This window comes from Copadichromis virginalis, linkage group LG9, assembly GCF_057382275.1.
Source record: "Copadichromis virginalis isolate Kocher_CV1m ecotype Utaka linkage group LG9, C_Virginalis_male_GT1.1, whole genome shotgun sequence".
Taxonomy (NCBI): Eukaryota; Metazoa; Chordata; class Actinopteri; order Cichliformes; family Cichlidae; genus Copadichromis; species Copadichromis virginalis.
In genome coordinates, this window is record NC_140626.1 from 27,622,403 (window position 1) to 27,641,543 (window position 19,141).

A 19,141-nucleotide genomic window follows, 5' to 3' on the forward strand; every position below is an offset into this window, starting at 1 on the left:
AAAATGTAGTAAAAAAGAAAAAAACGTAAACAAAATCCAAACAGTTCAAAAAAGAGGAAAAGAAAGAATTTCAACACAATAAAAACAGAAGAACTTTTGGTTTTCGCCCGTTTTCTACTCTCATCTGTAATGTGAGTGTTTGAGCTAATGTTGAGCCACCTAAGATAATAAAGTCTGAGTCACTTTTCCAGGGAAAGAAAACAGTATTTGCTTGTAAAAGAGGGGGGGAAAAGTATGAAAAGCAAAGGCAGCCACAGTTTCACTAAAGACCACTGTGTGGCTTATCCATTCAAGGGAAAGGCATTAAATAGTGATGGTGTTGACTGGATGGTGACATCAGGCTCTACAAACAAAGCCAGCCAGCAGGAAATTAGATGCAACCAATTGACAGTTTTATTTGAAATTTATCAGCTAAATTTAAGGTTGAACCCAAATGAACTTTAACCTAAATTTCTGGCTTCTAGATGCGAAATTGCTCAAATCAGTGATTTTTCGCCTATTTTGTGAATCACTGGCTGTAACAAGTTTGCAGGTGTGAAGAGAAATCTGTTCAAACCTGTAAAACTGTGTCAGGGTTGAAGGCTGTAGAGTGTTGACGTTTTCGATCAATTACCCAAATGCAGGCTAGTCAGGGCAAATCAGTTCTAAAGAGTCAGTCTGTAGCAAACAAGGTGAGCCTTGAGAGCCAAGAGAGTTGCACAGGCTTGGTTAAAATAACTCAGTGTAAACTCATTCACTGCCAGCCATTGGCAGTGAATGAGTTAAACCCATTAACTCATTCACTGCCATTGACGGCTATAGACGTCAATGGCAGTGAATGAGTTAATATGAGGTCAGAAAATGATGTGTTATATCATCCTTTTTTTGTACAGTGAAAGATGTGTACTTGTGTAAATCATCTGATGTGAGATGTGTCCCTGTTTTTGTGCCCCTCAGCCATCTCTGTTAATCATTCCTGTGACGGGTCTGTACATGAAACTCAAGGATAAAGGGGTTTAGTCTTGGTGTAAACAAAAAGAAAGGATCCAACCTCGCGAAAAGACAAGGTTTACCTGAACCAAAAAACAAACAAACCAGATATCCAGTGAGGCGTCCTATCATTGTAGTTGTATTTGGTGCTGTTCAGATGCTGTAAACCCACCTGGGTGGTCTCAAATATTTAACAGCCTTTTGAGTGCTGCTCAAAAGTATTGCAAAAAAAGTGAAAGCAGAAAGATGTGTGTGCTTTGTAGGCGCCTCAGTCCAAAGAAATCCCAAAGAAATCCACCACCGACACCACATACACATGCAGCCCTGATGTTGTCAAACTGCCCCTCCTCCTCCGTCCTAAACTCCACTGCCTTGGTACTGTTTTGTAGTAAATTATAAAAGATGTTCCCACTTAGCTCAAATCCTCATCTGTGAAGAGTTGACAGTAACAGTGAAGTGAGTATAGCTAACCCTCTATCAGATTCCACCTTATATATGTGAGTGTGTCATAATGAACAGGAGAGGAGAACGGCTGCTTTTGCGTTCAACGACGCAGGACAAGTTTAAAGTGAGCAGCATTTACAAAAGGGGTCACAAACTACCACTATCCAAATCAGAATATGTTAACCAGATTGCCACCTGATTCTAACGAGTGGCACAAACAGGAATCACATATCAGCTCAGTGTTATCTAAACGGTGAGCAAATCAATATTGCACCAATTCAAAGGAAGCAAGAGTCTCTTAATGAGGGACTACTTTAAAGTCATCCTTTGTGCGTAAGTTCCCCGTCAGATGCAGACAGCTCACCCTTGTCGGTAATTCAAAGGAGGCGGGGTCCAGTTGCACTGACTGAGTGTTGCAGGGTATCTGAGAAGCAGATATGCCCTTTTAAAAAGTTTGAGGAGACTCTCAGGAGAAGCCACTTCGGACTTTTACGCATCGAGCGTCCATGGATGGAAAGGGGACCGAGAAGGCACCGACAGGAGCCAACATGAGCAATAGATCCTTCCCTATCTCTGACCCGATATGTCAAACGGAGGACGCTCCTTTCGCCATGGATGTCATCCGCAGTGAGTAAAGCGGGTTCCGCACGGCAGATTTGCCCGTTTTCACGGTTCCCCCCCAAGAGCTCCCTACGAGCAGCAAGAGTAGATCCACGGGAATTTTAATTGGTGGGAGGGTTTTTGTGCACCACTGGGTCGCAGTGCCCTGGCAACGGTGGCGGAGCAGAGAAACTAAACTGCTGGTTGTACTTCATTAGGACTTAATGGGATTCCTGGAAGTCTTTGAACCACACTGGGGAACGAAAGACTGAAGTTGTGCTATGTTGCTGCCCCTTTGCAGCACGATGGTCACTACTTTGAAGTGAGGATTTTTCAGACATATGAAATAAAACAAAATATAATATAATATAATATAATATAATATAATATAATATAATATAATATAATATAATATAATATAATATATAGATTTGGCGAGAATTACATATTAATACTGTGTTGGAATATACAGACGATAACATATACGTGTTTTATGGTATCTTGCTCGTGCCCCCCTCCCAGCAAACTATTTAAGCTCAGTTTGACGCTGTCTCAGAGCCAGGCGTGTGCCAACATCTGCTCGGTTTTTTCCCTACCACTGAAGTGTACAGCAAGTGATCTTTTAGTACAGTTACAGACTCCCCCTCATTCGCTTTACATTACTGTAACCCATCTGCGAACAATTAGACAAACCGCACAGCAAAGGTAAACTGTATTCCCCCTAAAACTTTCTACAGATGTGGAGTTAATATTGTTATTGTAATAACAATATCCCAATAATAAGAGCGTGAAAGTGTGAGCCATGTTTACACTTTCAGTTTTATTCTGTGGATGGCTTCCATTTGGCCCGAGGGCGTTTTTTTTTCTTTTCTTTTCTTTTTCTTGATTTTTTAAAAAAAATAATTCTTTTTTGAAAAACGTGTTTATTATTTTAATGTGTTTAATGTCTGTTTTGGATCATGCGCACTGCTACACATGATCAGCAACGAGACACACTAAAATAAACAATATTTTGCCCAAATAGTGTTAACTATTACATTTAATGGGATCTAGTTACATTTAAATTTACCTGATATATATTCAGTTTATACTAAGCGCATTTTCCTTAATTATTTTTATGAATTAACCTTCGATTCTACGCTAAATTATTGCTGCATCCTTTTTGTTGAAACTTCAAATTTTTATTTTTTGTAGCGCTGAGATAAATGTCCTTCAGACTGCATGTCTCAGTCAGCAAATGTGCTACAAAGATGTGTAATATTACGTTAGAAAATGAAACCAGATGATTGGCCAGTGGGTAATGTTGTTGTTGTTGTTGTTGTTGTTGTTGTTGCTGTTGCTGTTGTTGTTGTTGTTTAAATTAATTCTCAAAAATCAGCCCCAAAAATCAAGGATTGATTATCCACTGCAGGAGAGCGTAAAACCGTGTGGCCTCGTCACCACTTTGCTGAATTACCCAGACGGTGCCACATGCATATCTGGCTCATCGTATGGTAGCTTGAGTGGTCAAAGAGAACACTTAAAATACCGCTAGAATTTGTGATTTATAGGCTCCAGATTTCAGTCACTGTCTGCCTCATCGCAAACAAATAAACGAACGAATGTCTCTTGTCTATCCTGTGCGCTCAAAACCATGAACAGAGAAGAAATGACACATATTACGAGAATCGTCTTAATTATATCAGCATGCCGGAACTTTTACTCAGCCCTTCCTCCCATTCTTGTTCAGACACAAACCGGATTGCAGATTTCTTATCACACACTGTTCTTTCTGTGAAAAAACAGTTTGAACAATTCAGCCGTAATTACACTTTCTAGCTGCTGGTTTCCAGCTGCTGTGGATGTTTCTGCAACTTACACTTTGCCCCGCATTGCTACTTTCCACTGTGCATAATCCTGCCCACATGCATGGCACCTTGTTTCAGAATCATTAACCAACTTACAAGAAGCTTACCTACTGCTGTTTCATTTTACGTCTGTGATGGCACTTATGTTTATTGACTACAAAGTAAGTTCTGCTAGCACAAAGATGAATATCAACAGCCTAACAGTGGGCAAAGCCACAGGAGCTTGGTTGGCAGTATTTGGCTTTAGTTTATTTGAATGGTTGTTGAATCATTTTAACAGAAGCCCACAAATATATTAACCTAGTAATACACTCCCCCATTAAACCCCCCATTGCCAGGATTTAACTAAGCAAACAGATAAGAGCCTTCCACTGGACAGTTACTGCAGCAATGATTCACCTCACAACAGCTGAATTCAGCACTGAGTTCTCATTTCTTCAACATCTGTGTCAGTAGGCATATCCTGTGGTCGCGGTAAAAGATGTTTATCATTTTCAGAAGAGTCAAAATGTTGGCCTGTGTCAAGCAAAGAAAACGCCTAAGATTGCTGAAACTACTAAAACTGGGTTAACTCTCTGACACACTATTAAAACTAGGAAAGATAGCGGTGACCAAACATCTAGAAATCAACTGTAGAGCTCACATTTATGAAAATGAGAGCATTTCAATATACAATATGAAGAAAACTCAACAAACTGGGATTAAACAGCTGTGAGCCTTAAGAAAAGTACTTATCAGTGAGGCTTGAAAAAAAAAGCCTTACTGAGCATAAAGGTTGGCATCTGGAGTGATGTGAGAAGATCATGTAGTCTGATAAAGATTAAAGTGATGGGAGCATCAGTGTCAGAGGAGAGCTGATGAAGCAATACTCAGCTGTCATGCCTGGTGTCTACCGAACAAGCCTGAGCAGTGCAGTGGGTGATGCTGTGATCTGGGGCTGCGTCAGCTGGTCGGGTCTTGGTTCATCGGTGTAATAAGGCCAAAAAACTGAGCTCAGTTGACAATATGAATATACTGAATCAAACAGGCACAGGCATATTTAGATTCAGACAAAGCCAGAGTTCACTGGGCTCAAATTGTGCAAGAGTGATTCAGGGAACATGAAATATCACGTTTCTCTTCGGCCCACTGAGAACCTTTGGGACATCCTGGAGGAGACTTTGGGCAGCAGTCACACTTGACTGATCTCTTTGACATCAGAGGGCTCTTGTGGTTTACAGGATCAAACCTAATTGGACTTTTTCCTCTAAACAGCATGCGAGCACTTAGCTTCTCATGTTGCCATATCAGGGTAACACTTTGCTGGCTCTGCACTTTGACATAACATTTTCAGCTGCAGGTAGTATTTTGAGCAAATGGTAAAAATATATCAGCAACAATACCCATGAGGAGAACCAAGTTTACATTTTATTCGCCACATGCAGTGACAGGTTGCCCTGCAGTGGAACGAACCCGTCCCCCGACCTTACGCACACAACACAGACATCACACGGGGATATAAGTGAGTGCTTATCAGTGTGTGCGTGTCCATAGTTCAGCTGACGAAGATCACATCGACCATCTCAGATTTAATGAAAGCAAATTTATTTTCCTTTTCCTTTGTTAATTTCAGGGTTTGGTGTCTTTGACTACATCCTGTATGGCATCTTGACCTTCATGGCAACAGTTTCTTTGCTGGTCTTCTTAGAGGAATGTATCTACATCTATAGGAAAGTACCTGCCAATAAGAAGAGTCTCATCATCTGGGTGAATGGAGCAGCACCGGTGAGAACAGTTTGCAGAAAAGAAACAGATGACACAAACGTATACCTGGATCTTTAATTGACGCTTGTCTCATTTTTTCAGGCGATTGGCACCATGTCATGTCTGGGGATGTGGTTCCCCAGAGCTACCCTGTTTACTGATATGTTCTCTGGCTGGTGGGTTTTTATTTCTTTTCCCCACTCGTCCCTTCTCTTTTACTCACCCTCCGTTTCCCACTGTGCTGTGTGTCTCTCTGACCAGCAGAGTCCTGCTGTGAAAGATAATAGTGAAACCTGAACCTCAGAACCTACAGAAAAACTGAAAACAGGAGTGCTGTTAAGTACTGTGTGACGTGTCATTTACTTTTCTACTACTCTTCCTGAGCCCTCCTCCAAAAACCTCTTTCTCTTATTCTTCCTACATTCCTAGATTTCATTCCCATGTTCCTTGTTTCCATTTACCTGCCTCTCTTTCACCGTAGTTACTTTGCCATCGTGGTGTTCAAGTTCCTGATCCTGATGGTGGAAGAGTTGGGTGGCGACGAGGCGTTTCTGAAGCGTGCAGGAAAATATAAACTGAAGATCAGCACGGGGCCTTGTTGCTGTTGCTGCTGTTGCCTGCCAGAGGTGGCCATCACACGGTAAATCCACAAGTGACACCGTCACTTTTCTGCTTTCGTTTTCTGTCGTGTAAGCTGAAAGCAAATCTACTTGTTTTTTAAAACGCAAATGACTAACTTCTGGAGAGCACTCAGCAGATGCATATCTTCAGAATAGTCACTAAAGCTGATGATGATGATGATGGACGTCTTCCGATCTTGGTTTTTTGTTATTCTTGGCAAAAGAGCCTTTTTCTTTGGTCGATTTTTTTCCTCCTTGGTAGGTAGGGGCGGAGGGGGCTTTAAGGCTATAAACACCAGATTAAATAAACTAGATTAAACCTCATGGCTAAGTTTGGCTTTTAAAGGAGCATGTCAACATCCGCAAAAGTTCTCTGAAAGCAGTCAGAGAGATCTGAAAGCAATTTTGCCAGTGCAATCAAGCATGAGCTCTCGTGTTTGCTTGTAGTCCAGGCTTATTTTATTGAAGTTTTACGTATAAGGAAGAATAGCCTTGAAATGGCGCGTTCACCTGCGCCGTAGTTTCTATTTATTTACTGTCCACATTTAATAGTTCCAGCGAAGGGTGGTCAGTTTCCAAATATGTTTCCACCGATGCTTTGATATTGGGCAATTGCTCGAGAACAGGCAGATGGCAACAACCTGGAATGCTAATGAAGCACAGACCATGGCGGGTGGCTTTGAAGTAGTTTGCACCCCCGTTCAAACATTACACAAACACAGAGCCTCTTTGCATAGAGCATTGAATTCACACTAGAGCTTCAGTCTGGTTCTCAGAATCCAGGTTGCACTACTGGTCATTCAACTTGTTCGGGGTGGGGCAGCATTTACAGAACAGACATATCACCCCCCTGTTTTGCAGAAAAAAGCCAAGTGGCACCATGTGTTGCAATGGACTTTCTGATTTGGCCATTTTAATCAGATACAGGAGTCGCACACTGGTTTGTCTGTCTGTCTGCAGAATGCATTATCTGAACAGAGCTGACCTGGCGTCCCAGTTCATTTTCATCCCTTAGAGAAGTGCCGATCTATGAACGCATTACTATTGAAGCCTAAAGATGATGACCAGACAGAACAGCCGCTGCAATTAAAGTTCACAGTTAATGGCGATAGAAATGTTCGCTCCCAGTTCTGCTAATATGAACTTGATTGTAGTTTCAGTGTATAGAAAGGATAGATTCCAGGCCAAAGATCAAAAAGACCAAGGGGTCTAAACAAATAAGAAAAAGGGTGAACATGCCACATATTTGGCCACACAAGCATTATCTTCTTCCCACGTAGTTTCTTGGAATGAGGCCACACTGTTGCCAGGCAGTGACAGGCAAATGTGCAAAGTTAACAAAAAATCCTTTTAAAGCCTTCATTCTGCATTGCAAGATGATGACAATCAAGCCAGGGCATGCTCAGCTACTTATACTGTGCCCCGTTTTTATGTTTAAAAACCCCACTAATGCACCTCAGAAGCACAATGTTGTTTTGGTTGCGTAACCGCAGTCAAATCTTGACATGCCAGCAGCACACAGAGATGTGTCCAGATCCACTCTTTATTGCTCCAGACATCCTGAAGTAATGTTCGAGGGCAGGTACAGTGGAACTGCACAATGAACTTTTTGTGTTTTTTACTGTAAATCAGAGGTTAGATTATTCCGGGTCATCAGCATATAATGAAATGGTTTCCTCTGTTTCGTCTCCAGACGCTCTCTCTTCCTGCTCAAACTTGGCTCCATCCAGTTTGCCGTCCTGAAGACTGCCTTCACCATCTTTTCCATTGTTCTCTACACCAACGACAACTACCATGTGAAGGATGTGAGTTGAAAGCACAGAAATGTAAACAACTATCTCTCCAAATACAAACCCAATTCTGAAACAGTTGGGGTGCTGTGTAAAGATTTTAAAATCTCACAAACAAATTTAATATTCACAATAGAATATTTTTAAAAGACATCAAATTTCTTAACCGTACCATTTTAGAAAAAAAAAATCATCTCATTTTGAATGTGGTGGCAGCAACACGTCTCCAACAATTTGGGACAGAGGCAACAAAAGGCTGGAAAATTCAAGTGGTTTTTTTTTTGGGGGGGGGGGGGGGGGGGGGGGGAAATATAGACGCCACATTCTCTGGACTAAAGAGGAGAGGAACCATCCAGCTTGTTATCAGTGTTCAGTTCAAATTCCTTCATCCCTGATAGGATGGGGTTACATTAGTTCCTGTAGAATTGGCAACTTGCACATCTGGTAAGGCGCCAGCAGTGCTGAAAAACATATAAAGGTTTTAAAGACACATATACTCTCATCCAGATGTATTTTTCAGGGAAGGCTTTGAATATTTCAGCAAGATACTGCATACTGCAGCTATTACAACAGATGGCTTTATAATAAAAAAGTCCAGGTGTTGAACTGGCCTGTCTGCAGGCCCAAACCTTTCACTAACGGAAAACATCTGGCACATCATGAAATAGAAAATACAGGAAAGAAGGACTGTTGGGCAACTAGAATCCTATATGGTGTAGAGCAGGGCTGCGTTAACGGTTCATTAAAATTTGGCTTCTGAAACAGAAATAGAAGCAATCAAATTATTACCCCATCAGGGACATAATTCAAAGACACCATTAAAAAAATTATGCATCAGATTTCCCACAAATTTTAAAGCAACAACTTAATATGGTACTCAGTTGTCTGAATGGCCCCCACGAGTTTGTATACATGCCTGAACATCTAGTTTAGATTTTTGGATTTTTGTTTTAATTGGGGCATGCTCCTAATGAGATGAAAGATGGTGCTCTGGAGAATCTACTTCCTAAATCTGGACCAGAGTATCACTGAGCTCCTGCACAGCTTCAGCTGGGACCTGGAGGCGTCGTTTAGACCGAAACATAATGTACTATTGCTACATAAGGCCAGGCATTGTCGTACACCAGGAGGAATCCAGGACCCACTGCACCAGCTTAGGGTCTGACAGTGGGTCCAAGGATTTCACTCCGATAATGGACGTTAGGGGGCCGTTGTCTAACCTGTAGAGATCTGTGCGTCCCTCCATGGATATGCTTTTGCAGACCATCACTGACCCACTGCCAAACCGATCATGCTGAACGATGTTACAGGCACCATAACGTTCTCCATAACTTCTCCAAACTCTTTCACATCTGTCACATGTGCTCAGGGTAACCCTGCTCTCATCTGTGAAAAGCACAGGGCAACAGAGATGGACCTGCCAATTCTCTTATTCTATTGCAAACTCAATCAGGCTCAATGGCGCTGGGCAGTGAGCACAGGGCCCAAAGGACATCCTGTCCACGGGCCACCCTCATGAAGTCTGCTACTGATTTTTTGGTCATAGACAATTACGACAATGGCCTGACGGAGGTCATCTTGTAGGGCTCTGGCAGTGCTCATCTTGCTCCTCTTTGCAGAAAGGAGCACATACCAGTCCTGCTGATGGGTTAAGGACTTTCTTTGACCCTGCAAAATTACTTTAGGAGAGATGTACATGTAAATTCCAGGAGCACGCTGTTGAAACATAGCAAACCTTCTGCTACATGCTGATGTGCTCTCCTGGAGGACTTGGACTACCTGTGCAACCTATGCAGTGTCCAGGTATACCCTCATACTGACCCTAGCCAAATGCAAAATCTAGTGAAAATCTTTCAGTGGTCGCCATCTGTAAAAGCAGTCCTGTCTTGGTGGTTGTCTCATTGTTTCATCTCTTGTGCACCTGCTGTTACTGTCATTTCATGAACACCAAAGCAGCCAAAACTGCTACATAAACGATCAGATCAGTGTCCCAGTATTTTAACTGACTTAATGCTATCCTCTGATTAAAAATAGTTCATTTAATTCTTTTAAGCCGTGTGTAAACTCAAGTTACTCATGTCCATTTATACTCATGCACAGCCCTCAACACGCTCCTGGAAACATTCCTGTGAGACTTTTGCCCATATCCACATGATTCTATCACAGTTAGCATCTGCAGATTTGTTGGCTGCACGTCCATGATATCAATCTACCGTTCCACTGCATCTCAAAGATGCTCTGTTGCATTAAGATCTGGTGATTGTGGAGGGTGTTTGAGGACAGCAAACTCATTGTTGTGTCCAAAAAAGCAGTTTCAGATGATTTGAGCTTTGTGGCATGGTGTGTTATCTTGCTGAAAGCAGCCGTTACAGGATGGGTACACTGGTCATAAAGGGATGGACACAGTCAGCAACAATACTCAGATAGGCTGTGGTGTTTAAACATCTCCCACACCATTACACCAGCAGCCTGAACTGGGTGAATCCAGTCTTTCATACCAAATTCTGACCCTACTGTCCAAATCTCAGAGCAGAATTGAGACTTATCAGACCAAAGAGCATATTTCCAATCTTCTATTGTCCAATTTTGGTGAGCCTGTGTGAATTACAAAAGTATCACTTTTGAATTACTGATGCCTTTCTTTCCATTCAAAGCAATTCACTACCAAACCTAGGCATCAACCAGGCATTTTAACCCAGGGAACAGACAAGATATTATTCTTTATAAACCCTAGTGTGAGAAAATCCCAGAAGATCAGCAGTTTCAGATCAGGGCGTCTGGCACCAACAACCATGCCACATTCAAAGTTATGCAAATCGTCTTTTTTCCTCACTCTGATGCTCGAACTTCAGTAGGTCATCTGGTCCATGTCTACATGCCTAGGTGCAATAGCAGTTGAGTTGCTGCGATGTAATTGGCCAATTAAACATTTGTGTTTAGGAACATCCCCATAATTATTATTAGTCCTTATACACCTCATCCCCCATCACACTGAACACTGGTGCTCCACAGGGGTGTGTACTGAGCCCTCTCCTGTACTCACTCTACACCTACGACTGCACAGCCACTAACAGCTCCAACATCATTGTGAAGTTTGCGGACGACACTACAGTGGTGGGTCTTATCACCAACGGTGATGAGACGGCTTACAGGGAGGAGGTCAGCGCCCTGACCCACTGGTGTCAAGACAACCATCTCACCCTCAACGTCGCAAAGACAAAGGAGTTGATAGTGGACTTCCGGAGGTGCAGAGAAGTACACACCCCCATCACCATCAACGGCGCTGCTGTGGAGAGAGTGAGCAGCTTCCGGTTCCTTGGCGTACACCTGGCTGAGGATCTTACGTGGTCAGTACACACAAACAAAACAGTGAAGAAGGCGCAGCAGCGCCTCTTCTTTCTCAGGAGACTGAAAAGATTCGGCATGAGCCCCCGCATCCTCAGGACCTTCTATCACTGTGCCATTGAGAGCATCCTCACTGGATGCATCACCACCTGGTATGGCAACAGCACCGCCTACAACTGCAAAGCTCTCCAGCGAGTAGTGCGGTGCTCTGAACAGATAATTGGAGGTGAGCTTCCCTCCCTCCAAGACATCTACAGGAAGCGGTGCCTGAGGAAAGCGGGGAGGATCATCAAGGACTCCAGTCACCCCAGCCATAAACTGTTCAGACTACTTCCATCAGGAAGGAGGTTCTGCAGCATCCGGTCCCGTACCAGCAGACTGAGAGACAGCTTCTTCCATCAGGCCATCAGACTGCTGAACACGTCATAGACACCTCAGCTTCACTACTGGAACTTCAACATTATGCACTCCACACTGTATATAAATGCCACTTGTTTTGCACATATTCAACTCTGTATATTTTATATATTTTATTATTATTATTATTATTATTATTATTATTATTATTATTTTATTTTATTTTTTTACTATTTAATTTGTAAAAATGTGTATACACACACACACACACGTAGGAAAATATTTAGTATACACATCCAGAAATGCATACACTATTATATATTGTACATATATTTATTAGTTTCAGGTTGGCCATTCTTGTATTTTGCTCGTTTGTGTTGTTGTGTTTGCACATCTCTGTTGCTTGTGGGGCTCGCACACAAGAATTTCACTCGCATGTGCTGTACCAGTGTGCCTGCACATGTGATGTGACAATAAAAAGTGATTTGATTTGATTTGATTTACAATATAATATGTATATTATAGCTCATTATGGCTGTAGCTCAGGTGGCAGAGCAGGTCAGCCACTAATCAGAAGATCGGTGGTTCGATCCCAGGCTGCCTCCTCGCTGCATGCCAAATATCCTTGGGCAAGATACTAACCCCATGTTTGCCTACTGGTGGTGGTCAGAGGGCCCGGTGGCCTCGCCTCTGTCAGTGCGCCCCAGGGCAGCTGTGGCTACAACGTAGCTTGCCATCACCAGTGTGTGAATGTTTGTGTGAATGGGTGAATGACTGAATGTAGTGTAAAGCGCTTTGGGGTCCTTAGGGACTGAGTAAAGTGCTATACAAATGCAGACCATTTACCATAATATCCTGTACAGACATGTGAAAAATATACAATAACAAATGAAGTAAGAGCGACATTAAAAACAATCACACTAACTAAAAGAATTATTCTCTCGTTCCATTAAGATGGATTTAAACTCTCCCAACGTAACCAGTTGAACTGGTATTCCTAATAAAGTGCCCAGTGACAGTAAAATGTAATTGAAACTACCCTGAAATCCTGATAAAGCCGTTTTCATTTCTGTATTTTTGTTGTTAGTTTCTATTAAACCCTGATTCTTTTGTCCCCATGATAGAACAGAGAAAACCGATTCATAGTGTGTTAAAACATTTATATTTCTTTTTATTCAATCATCTTCCGGAAGAGAGAGACCCCTGCGCAGCCCAAACGCCAGTTGCAGGATCTCTCACATTAGAATCATAAACTGTGTCTCATATAGGTATTATTATGGTACTTTACACTTCACAGTTTCAATACAACCATTGCTTATATGGCAAAGTTCCTCTTTTCTGTCTGGTTTCCTGTATTTATTAATATACTGTACAGCTCTACACTTCCTGTTTTCAGTCTGGCTGAGCACTTAGTTTATGAGTCAAAAGTGGTCTTGCTCTACAAACTTTCATTATTAAAGTACATAAAACAATATAATAAGAAAATAAGGATACTAAGGATATATTAATTACATGACATTTCTCATGTCAGCTGACAAAGCTCTGCTTATAGTACTGTTAAACCAATATTATAACTCCAATTTTGTATGAAAAAGATAAATCACCATATTCATATGTTAAAGACAATGGCCAAGCTCTGTTTTGACCATTTTTATATAAAATGTGTGTGTGTGTGTGTGTGTGTGTGTGTGTGTGTGTGTGTGTGTGTGTGTGTGTGTGTGTGTGTGTGTGTGTGTGTGTGTGTGTTGTTGTTGCAGGTAAGTGCTACAGGAGATGCAATATGGATCAACTGTTTTGTAGGCGTCTTGACAATCACAGGTTTGTGGCCTGTTGGCATCACGTTTATACACCTGAAGAACACCCTGCGAACAATAAAGATCGTCCCGAAATACGCCATGTATCAGGTAAGACACTGATCAAGCACATGTGCACACTTTTTGGATAAAGACTAATAACAGATTTGAAAGACTGTTTTACCAGGATAACACAAGCTGCAACTACAATTAGTCCTTATATGTTTTCATTTGTGTCGTTAGCTGCTCCTGATTCTTACCCAGCTGCAGACAGCTATTATCAACATCTTGGGCATGAATGGCAGCATCGCCTGCTCTCCACCTTTCCCCTCATCTATCAGAGGATACAGTGAGTTTACATCCATCTATCCAGTCAGACCAATCATCCACATATTTACAGTTCCATATATATTTGGACACTGACACAAGTTTTATTTTTGTATGTGTTTACTGAAACACATTTCGATCATAGTTAAATAATATACTTGGACATAATGTGTAAACTCCTTTCATTTGCGGGTATCCACATTCAAACTGGAGGTAGGGTTTAGGTATTCCAGCTCCTTAGCATATGCCATCTTCTTTTTAAAGCGACCAAATGTAATTGGACTATTAATTCAAAGGCTATTTATTGGGGCAGGTGTGGGCAATTCTTGAATATGTCATTATCAGTTAAGCAGATAAAAGAACTTGAGTTGATTTAAGGTGTGGTTCTTGCATTTGAAAGATTTTGCTGTGAACAGACAAAATGTGGTCAAAGGAGCTCTCCATGCAGGTGAAATAAGCCATCCTTAAGCTGCAAAAACAGAAGAAAAAAAAACATCTGAGAAATTGCTGCAATATTTGGAGTTGCAAAATGTACATACAGTTTGGTGCATCCTGAGAAAGAACGCACTGGTGAACTCAACAATGCAAAATGGACCTGGATGTCCAAAGAAGACAACAGTGGTGGATGATCAGAGTCATTTCCATGGTGAAGAGAAATCTCTTCACAACAGCCAACCAAGTGAACAACACTCTCCAGGATGTAGGCGCATCGATATCCAAGTGTACTATAAAGAGAAGACTGCATGAAAGTAAATACAGAGGGTTCACTGCGAGCTGCAAGCCACTCATAAGCCTCAAGAATAGAAAGGCTAGATTTGGGTTTTGCTAAAAAATAAAATAAAATTAAAAAAACATCTCAAAAAGCCAGCACAGTTCTGGAAAAACATTCTTTAGACAGATGAAACCACAATCAACCTCTACCAGAATGATGGCAAGAAAAAAGCAAGGAGAAGCGTAAAAAGCCTCATGTCTCTGAATCCAAAGCAAACAATATCTATAACACACGGCGGAGGCAAGTGTGATGGCTTGGTCGTGCATGGCTGCCAGTGGCACTGAGACACTAGTGTTTATTGATGACGTGACACAGGACAGAAGCAGCATAAGTTCTGAAGTGTTCAGAGGCATACTGTCTGCTCAAATCCAGCTCAATGCAGTAAAATTGATTGGGCGGCATTTCAAAATACAGATGGAGAATAACCCAAAACTCGCCAAAGGAACTCAGGAGTTTTATTAAAGCAAATAAGTAGAGTATTCTTGAATGGCCAAGTCAGTCAGCTGATCTTAACTCGGTTGAGCATCCATTTCACTTGTCGAAGACTAAACTTTGGACAGAAAGGCTCACAAACACACAGCAACTGAAAGCCACTGCAGTAAAGGCCTAGTAGAGCATAAAAAGGAGGAAACCAAGCATCTGGTGATGTCCATGAGCTCAAGACTTCAGGCTGTCATTGTCAGCAAAACCATTAAAAATAAACATTTTATTTTCACTTATTTAATTTGTACAATTACTTTAGAGCCCCTGGTATGAAGGTATTGTGTTAAAAAATACTCTAGTTCCTCACATTTTTAGGCAATCTTTTTGTTCCCCCACTGAATTAAAGCTGAAATTCTGCACCTCAACTGCATCTGAGTTGTTTCATCTAAAGTCACTGTGGGTAATTTACAGAACCAAAATAAGAGAAAAAAAGCAGTCCCAATCTAACTGTATCATATTTAGCATGCATCAGTATCCTTATTTTTTACCAGTAACCCTGTGACAGCTGAGCTTCGTTGTGCCCTTATTCTGCTTTCGCAGTGATGAGCCAGCAGCTGCTGATCATGGAGATGTTCATCATGACGATGGTGACACGGCTGCTCTATAGACGACAGTACGATCCTTTACCTGAAGAGCAGGATGCCAATGAAAACACCAGGATGACTGACTTAACACAGTCTCCATGAGAACTAAATTGTGTTAATGTGTGTGTGTGTGTGTGTGTGTGTGTGTGTGTGTGTGTGTGTGTGTGTGTGTGTGTGTGTGTGTGTGTGTGTGTGTGTGTGTGTGTTTGTATGTTTGATTCATATTTTCTTTCTAGTATTTGATTAAGACATTGCATATATTCAAAATAACAAATATGAATTATATGTAAATGGGTCGTGTAGCTACTCACTAAGGTTACCGGGCTGCGAGTCCGCTACAAAGTGTTGATTGACAGGATACTCAGGTCATGTACAGGCATGTGAAATTAATAAGAACATCCCGTGGAAATGGACTGACTCTCTTTGAAAACCTGCATTTTTTTTTCATACACAGTAAGTGGGACTAAAAAACAAAACAGTTGAAAGAACATTTTGCAGAGTATCTGGTTATCTGGCAACAGAGCAGCAAAATTACTGCAAATAAAAAGAGCATCTTAGAGAGGCAGAGTTTCTCAGAAGTAAAAAATTGGCAGAGGTTCACCAATCTGCAAAAAAATCAAAAATCAGAATGATGTTCCTCAATGTAAAATTGCAAAGACTTTGACTATCTCAGCATCTACGGTGCCTGATGTCATCCAACGATTCAGAGAACCTGGAGAAATCTCCGTGCACAAGTGACAAGACCAAAAATCGATATGGATGCATGCGATATTCAGGTTGTAAAACGACACTGCATTAAAAACAGGTGTCATTCTATCATGGAAATATCTGCACAGGCTCAGGAACACTTCCAGAAATCACTGTCTGTGAATACAGTTCACTGTACTGTACACAAAAACAGGTACAGGCAATAGCTTGAAGAGTTCAAATACAGCTTTACTAAAGACTCCAACATTGGACTTGTTTTGTCCTAGAGCTCTTAGTGCTACATTTGACACCACATTCTCACATTTTCGAGGTCATTTTTTGTGTAATAACACTTGTATACACCCTTTCCCCCCCCCAGAAGAACCCTTTAGTTTTCCTCCAAAACATAATCTGCATTGAGACACAGAACCACATCTGACTGCCAGAAAACATGTTCTTAATTAAGTGGTATCGGGGGGGTTGTTTTAGGAGATGTTTTATTTCCCCATAATTTACCAGAGATGTTGCTGAAAGAAATATGTAGGCTAATTTGATACCATTTGAGTAATGGCTTGTAAAGTACACAAGTGAAAGAAAGCCTTTGTCTGTGGAGATTTCAATGCATGATTTCCTTACGCTTGCGAAACAGATAAAGGAAAAAAGCTGGAACAGCATCATAAATCCTCACTGATGGATGCTGGTTCTCATCTACTTGAGGTCATTGCAATGGTGCTCAGTTACAAGAAGACAACACTACAGAAAAATAAAGCAAAGCAAATGTTTTAAAAAATCACCAAAGTTCAGATGAGTGAAGTATCAAGTACTGTGCAAAAGTCTTGAGTTAGCCTCACTAACTCAAGACATGAAGCAATATTCGATCTACACATAACAAACTTAAAAAGAGGCTTTTGTTACTAGCAGACAGTTCCCAAAACATATCATTTGTTTGCATTTCTTTAGGTGATTCGATAAAAAATGTTAAACTTAAAGTGTGACAGGCATAAAACGGTATTTTCTTCCTCCACTTGTCTAGTTTTCTCTATTTTTAGGACACACTGCCCATAGATACGCCAAGTCTTCGACTATGTACAGCAAATGAACAGTATTTAAAAGTCGTGTTCTTAAGAAACAGGAAGAAAAAAATCAAAGACCTGACACGTGCATCTTCTGAGCCATCTGCTGTTGACAGAAATGGTCTCAGTGGATGTTTGGCTCTGAAAAAGCTGTACTTAAATATTTCAGATTATCAAAAATGGACTTAAAATTAGTGATGGCAGGTTTTATGACAGTAAATAAATGTAATATTTTTTTCTTGAATCGTCGTCAATAAATGTGGAAGAAGTCTGGCGAGATGGTCAACATTGAATGTCTTCAGCTATCTCTGTCATGATTTGGAGATGCGGTGTTGCGGATCTTCTCAAAACGGACGGATTACACGTGCATAAAAGGTCATATTTTGATTCATTATACCACAACCGTGAGTACCATGATTGGCAATAACTTTCTTTTTCAGCATGACAATGATCCCAAACACTCTGCCACTGGCACCAAGTTTACAATGAGCTTTAAATGCTATTTGAGAGAACTGAAGACTGCTTCAAAAGTAATGACAAGAAAGCTTGGCTAACGGAATTTAAGCTGTATTGAAGAATATAGGTGGTCATACCAAGCACTAACAGTAAAGCTTGTTACAGCTGTACTTCCAGTACATTTGCTTATATTTCAGTGTACACGTTGAACCTATTAATCACTTTAGTAACAAAATACAAAGAAATGAGGAGTGGCTTTAGACGTTTGTGCAGTACTGTATTTTAATATTCATTTATTATTAAAAAAAATTTGTCCATTACATGCTGACATTTTACAGTTTAACATCAGCGTACCTGCAATCCTCCGACTCCCTGGGTTACAAAGAGAATTGGAAATAACTAGCAGGCCAATTTTAAAGTCTTTCTAAAAAGTTGAATTAGCATTAAATTTAAAAAAGGTGATTGTTTTTTGTTTTGTTTTGGGGTTTTTTGGAAAACTATAGGTGCCCAAATAGAGTATTATTAAATGCATATAATGCACATATGTATGCATGAATGTATGATATGTTGGCCTACTTTAACTATTCACATGTGGTTATTTTAAAAAGGTAATGTTCTAACAGTTCTCCGCTGTGGTGTTTGCTCTCTGGTCCAATACAGTCATTGCTCTGGCCACTGTAGATTTTTAAGATATTGCCTCGCTAGGGGGCAGTAAAAACAACAAAAACAGTAAGGGCCTTGTTTTTCGTTTCAAAAGAACCACAATCTGTTTACATCGTGTTAAAAATGGTGCCCAAGCCTGTTCTTCACCCACAATCTAACGTTCTGTACCCCCCAATTCTAACATCCACTGCCCGCTGACTGCGCATGAACAGATAAACAGGTATGTAGACGTTAATGACGTTGACTGACAAGCCTCTGACCAATAACATTGTCGAATTTGTCGCTCCTCTCTTGGAGCCAATCGCGGCTGTGAATCCACAAGCCTGCACCAAGTGCGGTTGAGTCGACGTTTTCGAAGGTACGTGCTGTCCACAAACGTCAATGGAAATCAATTGCACCGGATGTTTATAGATCAGCTCTTCAAATTAAAAGCTTTTGCCTCTACGCAGGGATACATTTAACTACACCTAAAAGTATTTCATTTATGAATTGGTTTACGGTGTTATTATTTATTTTTAATGCGAAAACACAAAAAGGAAACCTGTTGCAAGACAAAAATAATAATAATTTTACCTAAAAAAAAAAAAT

At 40.9% G+C, this 19,141-nt stretch overlaps 1 protein-coding gene across 1 annotated transcript; it reads left to right on the forward strand.

The window, feature by feature from the left end:
- The first annotated feature begins 1,699 nt into the window (after positions 1–1,699).
- slc51a (solute carrier family 51 member A) lies at positions 1,700–17,711 on the forward strand. The gene is made up of 8 exons (XM_085468564.1): positions 1,700–2,040; positions 5,473–5,624; positions 5,706–5,779; positions 6,085–6,243; positions 7,917–8,028; positions 13,473–13,619; positions 13,752–13,857; positions 15,631–17,711. The coding sequence occupies exons 1-8, from the start codon at positions 1,920–1,922 to the stop codon at positions 15,774–15,776; spliced, it is 1,017 nt and encodes a 338-aa protein (XP_085324690.1). The 5' UTR covers positions 1,700–1,919; the 3' UTR covers positions 15,777–17,711.
- Positions 17,712–19,141: the final 1,430 nt, after the last annotated feature.